The sequence below is a fragment of the Copidosoma floridanum genome, unplaced genomic scaffold, assembly GCF_036245765.1.
Source record: "Copidosoma floridanum isolate Cflo_tuat_1 unplaced genomic scaffold, Cflo_Japanese_pri ptg000030l, whole genome shotgun sequence".
NCBI classification, from domain to species: Eukaryota; Metazoa; Arthropoda; class Insecta; order Hymenoptera; family Encyrtidae; genus Copidosoma; species Copidosoma floridanum.
In genome coordinates this window covers 39,464,626-39,478,895 of record NW_028321907.1, presented here as the reverse complement: position 1 = coordinate 39,478,895, position 14,270 = coordinate 39,464,626, and the positions used below count along the sequence as shown (strand labels likewise).

Genomic DNA, 14,270 nt, shown 5'->3' with positions numbered 1-14,270 from the left:
TTTGTATCATTATTGAGGGGTCAATTATGTGATATACTCTCTTTTGGTAATCTAGGGTACCTAGTTTTACGTTGAAGGCCTGCTTTTAAGGTCTCCTTATGTTGAGAATCAAACCTAATTGACATACAGGAGCTCTACTGGTACCTTTATTGTTTTATGAGTTTCTTGATTTCTTCAATATCTTTCTTTGAGACTTCTGAAATTTCATTTCGTAAATTTATAAAGTTTATAGATACATGAATGTTTTGACAAGCTCTTCTTATAAGGTCTTTTTTAAGTTCATCATTTGCGTGCACCATTTCTTTATGTTAACTATCTTGCTTTTTCTTTATGCTATCTTTTCTGTATTGTAGGTCTTTAAACTTACTATCAATCAAATTTAAATTTTTATTTTTTTAATCTTTACGCTTTTATAAGGTGAGGTAACAGTAAAATTTATCTTTTTATCTCTCCAATCTTTAATCGTATCTTTAAATGAGTTATCAATCAAACTCATCTTTCTCTTTTTCAAATCTTTAATCTTATCTTCAAATGAGGTATCAATCAAATTTATCTTTCTATCCTACTAGTTAATCAGATATAGTTGTGTTCCAGGGAAAAACATAGATAGGGCACACCCCCAAACACTATAAATTCATACCACCTATGGAATGTGCTAAGGTAGGCAGCCTGAGAATGCGGACGCAATATGTCTGAGGCTGCTTATCCCAACAACGTAATTCATACGCGTTGAGCCACTGATTTTATAAGTTTTGTATTTGATTTACCTATGTATACAATAGTCTCGTTATTCATGAAAAACATAACCTGATCCTTCTTACGGTTTGTAAGCACCTCATAAATTTCCCCTATATCCTCTTTAATCTTTTTATATGCATCATTTGCATATTAGGGACATTTTCACCTATTAATTGTAATAAGCACTTGAACAAAATATTCTCCTGTATGTGTCTACGTGTATTGTTAGGGCATTTAGTTATTCGTATGAGTAACATGGAAAACAAGTGAGCGTGCAGCCAAGAAAAAATCACGTTTGCATCATGAGTGATTGTCATAGTAAAGGAAAAATGGCCAAATATTAGTGTACACTACCTTTAGGCGTGCCACAAGTCGGAAAAAGACGCACGCGTCTAGCTTGGTCAAACGCAAATCGTAGTTGTAACACACAACTTACCTCTCGGCCTTGAGGCGTCTCTCTCGGTGATAATAAACTAAGTTGCCACGGCGTGTTTCCCCCTACCACGATGCCATTTAACCCACGTAGAAGCAAGCACAATCCAGGTCTCAAGTTCCATAGACTTTCAAACAAAAAAGGCCAACCGAAGATCTTCATTTTTGTGAGCTTAAGTAGACTTTCTTAATTTTTTTGGTCTTAAAGAAGATCATAATTTTTTAGAGACAATAAGAAAAAAAACAGACATAAGGAGGAAGAAGAAAAAATTGACGTCGAATATCAACACCGAGATTCAATTAACTGCACCATTTACTGCTGCTGATCTCCTTTGCCCCGGCTCGGCCGCTGCACCCTAACGATTCTTGAGCTATTCTGGCACCTTTTGGGGCGGACCTCAACGTCCTTGGGGGAGCCCGGATTGCTTCGTTTGCTCTCCTCTTCCTGCACGCATCGTTTCTCACCTAACAGACTTCCAGCAACCTCTGCCATCACGATTGGTCGCACAGGAGAGAAGCACAGAAGAACCTGGAGAGCAACAAGAGAGACGAGAAAAACGCACAGAAGGCTCAAAATTGCACACGGAAGAGAGACAAAACATCAGATTGTAATTACTCAAACACTCTCTTGCTACACCAATCTAATGCCCGTAACCTATTAGGTGCATAGGTATAGGTGTGTAGACGATCAAAGATGAAATCAATGAAATCACTCTGTTTTTAACTAAAAAAACGTTTATTATAACAACTCTGAACTAAATACATTTTTAACTCTCTTAACTGACTGGCTGAAAGTGTAGGAAAGGGCAAAAACGTACAACAGCGGTGCCACAGTGCAGCGCCACACCATCTCAACCTCTTACTACCTACATATACATAAATTAAATTGCGAGTACCCAATACACATCTCGCAGTTCCTAATCTTTAACAGAACTTATGACTGTAGTATGGCAGTTATCTGAACTAGAGATTCATATGACTGGTTTTATCCTCTGTGTGCTAATTCGATAATTATCTGCAAAGTAAGAGTAGTGGCACTTTAAATTATAATAAGTATGTAAGCTTATTAAGAGTTCATACTTTTGTCAGTTATCTTACTTGTTTTACTACTTTCATAGGTAAATTATAGCTTTCATACAAACATAGGCTTTTTTTTAGTATTTCTTTTACATGTTTACTTGATAAGTAAAATATCACGATAATTTTAAATGTGACTTAGTGTGTTTTTGCGTATGCACGTAAATGTCTTGCACTTAGGACTTCTTGAATACAGTTATGAATTTTGATAAGCTGTAAAAGAATTTTTTTGAACAAAAATCTTCATTACATGTTAGACGCTCTGAGTGGATAGGAGTAAGACTGAAAAAGTATAAAAAGTGTCAGAAAATAATTTGCCTTGAACTTCTAATTTGCATTAGTACTGTACTACTTTTGAACTAGATTCATTAAGTAGCTACCATTGTTGTATATTATTCAACATAACTATTAAGAAATTATTATAAATCTTATTGTTCGAGTTATTATAGTCACAAAACATTTAAGCATTTCATTTTTGTATACTAAGCTGTGACAGATTTTAGTTTCATCAGTTAATGATTTAGGCATTAAACTATTCAAGAATCTAGTATACACAGTATAAAATATAAGTATAACACTATCGACTAAACAACTATCACTATTACGAAATATTTCAGAACAGACATTATTTAATTTCCATTTCTTTTAAATATTGAGAAATTCTTGGTCTTTATTTGTAACTTTTGACAGTCATTTAAACAATTCTGTATTGTTCACCTCTGGCTTTTTGAAGCTTAACGGGAGTTTTGCCTGTTGGCTAAATATAAGTTTGTTAGGTGTGTAGCCTGCGTTTTTGTACTCTAATGTATTGCAAGCGATCGTAGTCAGAGACGGTATTTTGTCCGATTGCTTGGTCTCGCTAACGTAAGCTTTCAAGAATTTTTTTAGGATGTGGTGCATACGTTTAATTGAACTGTAGCTCTGAGGGTGAAATGCCGTAGTCCCAAGGTTTTTAATTTTTAAAAATTGCGTGAATTTGTTCATCAATTTATGTATCCTTCGGACTCGTAATAATTATTTTAAATATTTACTGAGATACGAAATCGCGCTAAAGATGTTACCATAACCTATAAAAATCTCTCTAATAATCAGCCTTGTAAATTAATTTAAAAAAAATTAAGGAATATTTACGGCACTCAAATATGAATTATGATACAATAAAACCTTTTCATTCATGGAAAAACATTTTTTTTTCGTTGATGACATAGTCTTATAATTGTTATTTTTCACAGCTATTTTATTAAATAAATAAAGTTTTACGCGAAGATTTTCTGTCGAGTAGTTAAAGAGTCACGGAAAAATGAAGGTTAAATTATTTTTGATGTTTACATGCTGATGCCATTATTTTTTCAAAGAGTATGTTATTTACATTCTTAAATATCATCTATTATTTCGCCTCAAGAAAGAAGGCTTCCACTACTAGGGGCTATTTTCTTTAAGTCAACTGGGAAAGCTGTCACTTGGTTTTCTAGAAAAAGTGCTCACCTAAAGTGGTAGATCTGTTCTATTAAAGCTGTTGTGGGGTGGTGCTACTGCATAAAAGAAAGAGTCTCTGCCAATTTCTTCTCAGTGTAAATGTGAATAATGATAAGCACTGGGGTTGTCAGCAAGCACAGGGAACTTGCTGTAAAGTTTATAAGAAAGAGAAAGAGAATCATTAACCCTATCGATACCCTAGATAAGACGAGTGCAGTTGCAGGTATGTCAAGCAAGAGTGAGAATAAAAGAGAAACAAAGAACGATTGAAAGGCCTAAGCTCACCTGCAAGGTGTGCCCCAAGAAAATAACAAGCAGCAACCAAACATACTTAATATAGTCGAGGGGAGTCAACCATTGCCAAACGAAAGGGCACAGAGTAGACTGTTAAATAAAAGTGTAAGCAAAAATCAGATAAATGAATCACAAAGGCACACACATAAGAGAAAGTTCAGGTGAAGGCACTACATTAAACAAAAAAATTGGAGCAATACTTGATGACTCAATAGATAATTTTCAAGCAAAAGTTAGACTACATGTCAAGTGCCAAAATTATAAAGGTAAGCTGGGTATTAGAATTGATGCTTGGAAATCCAATACTACCACTGATTGCCCTCTCAGTGATCAACGAAACGTATGGTGAGGATACAAACATACCTCTAGGAAGGGGAGAACGAGCTCAAGAGATAAAAATGACAGAGATAGATTATCGAGAAAGATACTTCGTGCGGATCATATAAAATAAATAAACACTCATTTAAAAATTAAAAAAAAAAACAAGAAAAGGAATAATGAGAGACTATACGAATGTAGGTAAAAATGTTGAAAATAAAACGGAGGGCAGAAATATAACCAAACGTAATTTCGAACAAAATAGAGTGTAGCCAAATAAAAATTAAGAACTTATGATGGAGCTTCCAGTAAAAATATTAGATTAATGCCATAACTGCCACTACAACTTACTTATTTTTTTATGCAACTTGTAATTAACAGCATGAAAACTTTATGATATACAACGATACACAAAGTGAAAAAATATATGTATTGACCCGGGGAGGTAGAAAAAATCCTGCAGTCCAAAACAGAATATAGTAATGATGACTGCAAACTTTTTCCGTTCTTAAAATCACTAAAAAGAAAATAAAGTGTGGAATTTTTGAAAGTTTCACAATAAACGCTAATCAAAAGTATTTATAATTGCATTCTTTTAATAACCACTTTGGACCACTCTTTGCTGCAAACGAGCAAAGCGAAAAGGAAAAAAAATCAGATGGAAGAAGAGTGCTAGTCAGAGTCGAATCAGATGCTGACATAATTTAGAAAATCAAGGCAAACTAGCCACTGGGGAAAAAGAAAGCATGGGATAAGGGAACAGAATGTAGTAAAAATAACTTTACAAAAAAGGGTGTTCAAATACATAGCAACACGCTCCCACCCGATTTACCACCAGCCCCTGACTTTCTAAGTAGCTCAGACTTACTAAATGATGAGAATAAAAAGGAGGCTGGAAAGTAAATCGGAAAAAGAAACCTCAAAAGAAAAAGTATCGTCAAACCTTTCAGGGGTCAAGAGGTACACAGTATGCAGAATATGGTTACATCACGAAAAACCACCATGGCTACAATAAAAGAGCTGAAACATACAGTTATTTCAAATAATGCATCCGGCAACAGATCGCTTATTCTATTATCTGAAAAATCTAGTATTCGTGACGGTAACAGAAAGCGTGCTTGATGCAAAATCGATAGATGCCCTTTACAAGCGCAAATACATAGACCGATTAGTCTTAAATAATAAAGAACAAGCGTTAGTGACGCAATGAAAATAAATGTGAGATAGTTTGTTGCAACGTGAATGTATATTGAATCACGTTCTGAAAATACCATGCTAAAATCGTATATTGAAAAATGCGTTGCGTCACTTGAGTGGCCTTGAGACACTCGTAATGATTATTAAAATAAAATTGATAGGCGTGATACGCAGCTTGGAGATACTAAACATAAGCCAATAGATTTACTTTGCAAAGCTACTTGAGAAAGTTTTCAAGAACCTCAAGGGCAAAGACCTTTTGTATAAGCACCTTAGTTGTATCACCAGTGGGCCGACGATATAAAGTTATAAAGGAATACCACGAATTTACAATTGGGGGTCATGAAGAAATAAACATGACATTAAACAAAATAGTGAGTGACTACTATTGGATAAATATTAGGGCCGACGTGAGGCAATTTATACTTTAAGGCAGGGCATATCAGACTAAGAAATTATTGCGTATGTTTGGGAAGCACATCGAGCATCGTTGGAGCTTCAATTTCCCACGTTTATTCTTGCGTCTTCTGACTCTTGTCTAAAATTTGTAGTTGCCTCGTTTCCTTGTTGTTGCCCTTGATTATAATAACCCGTTTGATATTGATAGTGTCCTCTATAACCGTAACTTCCATTAATATTATCATAGCGGTTTTTATTATTAAGATTTCGGTTTGCTCTGTTCATCCTATTATAATAACTTGTATAACCATTTTGTGGCCGTTGGCTGATGTACGGGTGGTTATTGTTATTACTATTATGGTTATTGTTATAACAGTTATTGTTATTATTATAGTTATTGTTATTGGGGCACCTGTGATTACCACTCTCATATTTTTGTTGTTGTTGATGATAATTATTATTCTTATTGAAATTGGCATCATTTCGCTGCGTAGCATAGGACGAGTTTCTATTCACGGTTCCACTCTTGCTCCGCCCCACGGCAAATTCGTCACACTGTACGTCAGGTAGTTCATCGGGGTGTGGTAATTTTTTAATTGGCGCATCCTCTATTAGCATTTTGCATTATTTTGTAGAATGTCTGTAGTGTCCTCTACAGTGTGAACACCGTTTATCGTCTTCGTCAAACCCACTTACTACGTACTTCATGTCTGTGCTTCCCACTTGTACATCATTGATTGCCAATGCACCAATTTCAGAATACCTTTTATCTCTGTGATAACTTTCTTGTATTGCATAGGAATTGTTCGGTACTTGTCCCATGTTACGGAAGCCCATTTCGTTGTCTACGCTTGTAGCTGCTTCTACAGCTGTCCCTATCGTTACCGGCCTAAGTCCAGCTACATTTTAACTCCATGGTGCTCTGAGACCGTACACAAATTGTTGAGCCGATTTCTCATCTGCATTGATTTCCAGTATTGTCTTCTCTGTTTCCGCCAGCTGTGAATTTGAATCATGGGTCATCATGATTCTATAACACGATCTTTGCGCCTGGCTGCAGGATTTTAAAACTAATTAACTTGGGTACTGCGTTAACATTTTCAAATCTGCTAATAGTGTCTCCGCATATCTCATGTTTTTAAATCGTTGTGAGAGTACTAGCAAAAATTTATTGACCGTATTAAATAGTGAAAGTAGCGCACAAAACTAGTCTGCAGTTATACATTTTAATTCATTCCCTAATGTCCCTATAAAATATTTTTTAAATGGCCACGGAATTGTTGTTTTCGGTATCCATACCATTTCTTTAAATAGTAGAAAGTTAATTGGGCCCAGTTAAATATTGGGATGCCCCCTGATGCACTGGTAACATAAGCTAGTACGTTGTGTGCATTCGAGGGCTGCATGTATTCGGCTTGCTGGTGTGCTATGGCTCTGGTATTTACTAATACTTAGTTGAACTAGATGTTGTTTGCATTAAAGGGATTTTCTATTATCAATATTGCTCTGTAAGGGAATGTCAAATAACAGTGCCCTTTGTTGCTATCCTACACTTTGGTCTCGTACCTTTGTCGGTTTATCAACAGGTCCCGAAAAACCTAACGACTGACTACGTGCAAATCTCCCATATCCATATGCCATAATCTCTTCGGAAATTTACGGTGAATTTTGTTGTGCTTTTCGTTGAGTATTGTGATTTCAGCCAGACCTGCTGTTTGCATAGTCGATGGGGCCACGTTTTCTTTTACAATACTTGGTTTCATTTTTTTCAAAAATTGAAGCATTAAAAGGCGCTGATTTTTGTTTACTTTTTTTTTATTTTTTAGGATGCCGGGCTATGTTTTAAAAATACAGTAAGCGCTTCTAACTCTGACTCATTTTTCGGATACGAGGTGTTTTTTTTCTCCTTAACACTCATTATGTCACTATGCGCTTCGCCAAAATTTTCTATTGTAGGTACTCTATTATCTTTTTTTGTTATCCTTCATTTCCTGCCAGTATGGGAGCGCTTTAACACTTATAAATTTTTGTACCATTCTCTGCATTACTCTACGATAGTAAGCCCATTTTATTTTAACTATTATCGCGAGTCTAGTTGGGTGTCTAAATGTATGTATGGGCGTAATTAAATTATTTAATTAACTTATATAGTTTTTCTTATATTGAATTAAAATTCGACATAGAGCTTCATTGGTAAAAAAAGCAGTCATTTTAAGTTTACGAAAACAGTTTTTCGGTTGATTCTTTGTTACGTGATATTTTCGAGGTTTGTAATGACATAAAAAGTCTTAGACATTATTAAAATACAACCTCTTCGTACTTAACATGTTCGTCCGGGATGTTTAAACATTTGTATATGTGTATGTATGGATATGTACCCCAAATATTCAGCGAGCCGAAAAGCTCTCAAAACTCGTTTTGATATAGTTTTTTTCATAGCACAGTGAGTGCTGGTAACACGTTTTTGAAATTATTATTATTATTCTGAATACAGCATATAAAAAGAGAATTACATTATACTGGTAAGGCACTAAGTAAATAAAGATTTAGAATTAATCGTTAAAAATTTAGTTGATACACTACAATTTTTTTTGCCTTTTGCAATACAAGTACACGATTTGTTCTAAGCTTTAACTTTAAATTGACAAATTGCAGAGTACCAAGGCCTAACTAACTTAATATGTATTATGTAATGTATTATTTCCAAATAAGCAGACTTGTTTTCCAACTGTTATGTCAACAGTTTTTCATAAGATTAATAGAAAATAAGCATTTTCTAATGATTTTGTTTCAATAGTCTCTATGTAAAAATCTTGTGTAACACTTTAATTTTTTAAATGTTAATTAAATTGTCTCTCTAAGATCTTATCACGAACAACAATAAAATTTTGAATCGTTTTTATTAAGGTTTTTCCAAATTTTTTTTTCGTTATAAGAACCTCGAGAACTTTTAAAGTTATAGTTGAGCATTTTTTTACAATTCTGAAGTAATCTTAAGAGTCAAATTAATAGTATAGAGAATGATAAGAAGACGCAATACCATGTGTGACAAAATGTTAGTTGTATGATAGGTATAATAACTTACAAATAAACATATCACGTTGATTAAATTAAGTATGTAACATGAAAGTATTAAAAATACAGCACTAAGAATACTTGACTTCAGATTAATTTACAAGATTACATTGAAATTATACAACCTACATAAATTATTTTTAGCACATTAAAAAATATTGAGCCTACTTAAAAACTTTTAGTTCAAGTTATAAAATACAAGCATCCTTAATGTATTGATATAAATCCATGATAAAAAATTTATGATATAAATTATTAAAAACTTCTTAGTAAAGAAATACTTTTTTTTTAAACCATCCTTTCCTTGAACAATAGTTTGTATTAACTTTACTTCTATCAGGTACGAGTACAGGCCATTAAATTAACACTGTATACAGAAGCCTTACGATTAACAATAGTCTTGAATTAACTATAATATTAAGTAATCAAAATACCTCCTTCCTGATTGTATTTTTCATGGGGGCCTGAGAAACACCATTCTCGAGTAAAAGGCTTTTTGTACTACTTCCCTTCACCCTAACACTACTCCACTTATGTTTTGGTGTTTCCAATGTTTTCTCAATAAAGATATCATTATCATGGAGGACATCGCTTTTTATTTGCAAATTTCCTTGAACTGTTGGTGTCGCTGGTATATCTAATTGCCATAAAAGATGTTCAGACATTGCTTGACACGATTCTATTCGTGACATCTGTAACAAAAAAAATGTTCATGGAAGTTAACTTAAATTTTCAACATTATCTGATTTACAATAGGAACTTTGATTCACACATAAATTAGAACCACTTGTTTTGCAAATGTATCAAACTCGTAAGTATTTCTACAAAAAAAAACTCCACCAAGGTTACCTAAAGAAATAATTTTAAAGGGACAGTTAGGAAACAAAGTTTGTCGCGTTTTTAAAAAAACTTGAAAAAAAATTTATTGTTCATTTTTGATCGATATGTTTTCAAAAGTGATCTACAAAAACTTCTACAAGGTGGACCCCACCGATCCCCATGAGTTGATAATATATTGTTGCAACATGAGAAGTACGTATTTGTTTTGTTTCTTACAATTGTAGTAGATAAAATTCAAGGATATCGTGTAAATTATTAAAATAAAAGCATGAGTATAAAGAGAAGAATATCGCTGCAAGTTAAATGTGTTTAAATGTTGTGCCTAAGGTAAGCGTTTGTCGTCGCTTTCCTCTCTAGGGGAAAGTAATAAGGTACTTTAAGACAAAGACTCGTTTGTTCCTGTGCGTCCGGAAAAAACAGTAGTTCTGTACTGCCTGTAAGAGCAAAATAATAAAACAGTACAAAATAGGGGCAGAAGTTTAAAAAACTTAGTATCAACGAATTGCAATATAACATCAAGCATTGAATTTTCTTAATTCTACTGACAAACAAACTCATAAACTTAAGTGAAACAAAATACCTGGCACTGTTGTGTCATCGAAAGTCATAAGGATCGAGATTCAAGGTTTTTTATGTTATTTTGTCTACCTCCAACTGTATATTTTGTTAACATTATATTATGAGATATACATAAGCATATTTATCATTTATATCTACTCAGCACGATCAGCTAAGTGACTATCGTTTGAGTATCCAGAAACAAAGAGTTACAAAAAAAATTCTTTCTTTATCTGGACTCATTGTTCTCAAGGCTCTTAGCCAAATATTAACGACTAAACATTTCTACAATCTATAAAATATGTAGATACAAGGCAACTTAAGTTTAATTTAGAAAAAATTGTTGTGTAAGACTACAATATAACAGAAAAAAAGTATTTTTTCTAAAAAGTTTACGTAGAAGCAGCATTTGGAAGTTCTACAATAGACTATACTTCTATCAGAAACAAACCATAGTGATAAAAAAAAACATTAAACAAACAAAAATAAAAGTGAGTAAACGATAAAATTAACCATCATAAGGAATACAGAGAAATTTAGAAAAACTCCAATCATGGTAACTGATGTATTTAACAGTGTTTAAGTACAAATCTGTTGAAACAATTATTTTAATAAATTTTGGTTTGAATAAGAATCCTTACAAAATTTTTTCGATTTAGGCCCATTTGAAACAAATAAAGTAGCACAAGCTGACAGAGAATGTAGTTAACTATGGGAATAAACACCTTTAGAGTAGCGAGCTATTTGTCAGTAAGTAGTATAGAAGAACTCAGCATAACAGTATGGTTTCAGCAACAGAAAGGTGGCTTGCTAATAATATTGCAAAGAGCAATGACTGCTATGATGGCATGAGAATTCTTTTTCCTGTTAAACCTTTATTATTTAACCAAATATACCACGTTGTAATTGAATATCTTACAATTCAATTTTTGTCAAATAAGTAATTAATATTTACTACTCGTTAGCACGCTGCAGAAATGATAAACCTTACATGATTTAGCAGTCAAAATAGCTTTATTCAACTGCAAACTTATAAAATAACGCAACAAAACCAAAAAAATTTGTTTGCTAAAAATGAAAATAATAGACAATAAAAAAATTTAAACATTTAAATTTATACCAGTACTTTGCGAAAACATTATTAAAATTAAATTTCAAACCACAAAAAAAAAGTAAATTAATACTAGAGAATCACCACATAACAAGTACTTAGTCAGCTATAAATTAGTAAAAATTTTATTGGTACTTGGTGAATACTTAGCCAGCACTTGGTAAGTACATTGTAAGCTCTTGTTAAACACTTAACAGGTACATAACAGACACTGAGTCGGCAAATAGCAAGCAATAAATGTGAAATTAACAGGTACATAGTGGAACCTAGGAAGAGAAATAGCAAAAACATATCAAACACTTAAGGGGCACTCGATGTATACTTAGTATAAAATTATCAAGCAATTAAAAAAAAAAAATCAGCACTTGGAAAGCGATTTTAGAGCCCTTAAAACAACCTTGACCATCAATAAATGATCTTATGACGTATAAATGGTAATCGCTAGATAAGCATGTTACAGGTATCTATCAAAAAATTTACATAAATATGTTGCTTACGAAGCAAAAATAAGTCAGAAATTTAATAAAAACTAAATTTAAAGTAAGAAGATCCATCGTAAAATGCGAACAAGCTCTAAAATAATCAAAAAGGTACTGTCAGAAAAATTGAAAAGCACTTCACAATAATTTTCCGGAATGTACCTACTAAAAAACGAACATATAAACATTTAAACAATCTTAACAGTTACCATAATCATCACTTTTAAATCAATAATTTTAAAATTATATAACAGTAAATCATCGTTGTAACAACGATCGTCATCAAAATTATCAGTAATAATAGTGATTAACGTTTTGATTACTCCCCAATCTCTCATACTGCTATACACTATCTCCCTCTCTCTCTCTCTACCTCTAATCTACTATCTACCTGAATACACAACAACACGCAAGAAAAATGGCGGCCATCCCATGCACCTCGCAGTCTCTCGTACACCTCGTCTCGTCAACCCAAACTCTCTCTCTCTCTCGCACTGTCTACACTACAATCTCTCTCTTACTCGCACTGTCTACGCTACACACTACTTCTCTTCCTCTCAATTCTTTTCCCTCTGCTTCTTCTCTCAGTGGCCGTAGTCCTCGACCTAAAGGCCTCGTCGTCCTAAGAGAACACAGCAGCTTCTCGTCTCGCACGACAGGTCCCCTCTCTTCACTCAACACTTAATACACCTTCTTGAAAACTCTCTCTCTCAACTCTTGCCACGAAATCCCGCAAAACCACCGAAGCTCTCGCTGCTCGCGCTTAAGCGTGCAGCTCGAGGCTCTACTCCAGACTGAGTCACGATCTCTTGCTCAAGCAATGGCCGCCGCCACTACTGCCGCCACGTATCTCCTCTCGCAGTCACTCTCATACTTAGCAGCTACTATGTCTCGGTAGTCGAGTTCACACTTTCCTTGTCCTTTTCTGCTGGCGCTGCTGTGTCTCTGCATCTCAACTGTTTGTCTGTTGGCGTCCTCGTCTTCTCCTTTCAGCGTGTATACAGCTCCCAAAAAACAAACAGTTCGGAGAAGCGTCAAATTAATGCTCTTTGTATACATGTTGCCTCAGCGAGAGCATTTTGGAATATAGAGGCCATTTTGCCTCATTACAAACCCTCCCCCTCTAGGCTCGATCACCTCTGGCTGCTCGGAAGCCGATTCTATCAGCATGGTCTCGCTGACGCAGTCCTTCAGAAAGTAATAAATAGAAGGAGGTGTACTTACGTTGCCCTTTTCAGAATGGTAGTCCTGTGGTTGTCTGGTAACGTCTCCTTGATGGCATCCATCTGGTCCATGGTCAGCACCCAATCCTTGGGATGGTCCCGGTCATAGTCTCCAGCTGCTCAGCTGCTCATCTTGTCCTACCATTTGTTCTGAGTTACTGGTGGTTTCCTGGTAGTCTGGCATCTCTAAAGGCTATCTCTGTCTTGAGCTTATCCATCTTCCCTCTTAGTTCCTAGCAGTTTCTACATGTTTTGAAAGTGCATCCGGGGTTGTCGCAATTTTGGCAACTACTAAGGGGCGAAGTCATCCTATTAAGACAGTGACGTGCCAAATGACCCCATTTTTTGCAGGAAAAACAGTTAATCGGAGTACGCTGAGCAGCTTGGTGTCCTACTCCCTGATAGAGGAAACAGGCCCGGCGAAATAAGCTCCTGGATCCATTCCTAGCTGGCTGGATGGGTGTTACTGTCACCGGGGTTGTTGTTTGTCTCCACGCCGGCTTATTAGTCCAGTCCAGTCTAGTCGTCTTCGAGATGAGTCCAGGTGTCTGTCTTTGAGTTTTCACGTGGACTTGTGTCCTTATGGCAGCAAGCTGGCACCCTCATCGCTTGGATTTAGTAGTTACTTGGCCATGAGCGGGTCTGGGTCAGAACTGACCTTCCCATTGGATCGAGAATTGTTGGGATGAATTTATTTTTTTGGAGAAGCTTGATTCAGACTCTTGAGTCGTCCTGAAAATTTGGCTACTCCCGAGATCCGGTACACGGCACCTTGAACGTGCATGGTTTCTGGCCCTGGAGGAGGGCGATACCATCCATCTAAGTCCTTCTGATTCTCCCAACACCGTCCATAATTCTCTATATCCTCAAGATTGCCGATTACCCTGTCTGCCATGGCCTTTCAGTACTCCGGTAGGAGATTTCAGTAAGCCCTATCGGCTAGTGTCCTCTCTGACAGGGGGAATTTCAATTTTAAGGCAATGTACCGGAAGTTGGTGAGAAATACTGAGATTTTCTCAGCCTTGCCTTGAGTCTGGGCATATAAGTCCTGGA

At 35.2% G+C, this 14,270-nt stretch overlaps 1 protein-coding gene across 1 annotated transcript in view; it reads right to left on the bottom strand.

Moving 5' to 3' along the window:
* The window catches only part of sei (potassium voltage-gated channel seizure), a 755,411-nt gene that overhangs the window by 704,097 nt on the left and 37,044 nt on the right, over nucleotides 1-14,270 (bottom strand). Inside the window, exon 2 of the mRNA XM_089596947.1 lies at nucleotides 9,441-9,698. Within this exon, the coding sequence (XP_089453073.1) occupies nucleotides 9,441-9,698 (258 nt within the window). The remainder of the gene's footprint in view (nucleotides 1-9,440; nucleotides 9,699-14,270) is intronic.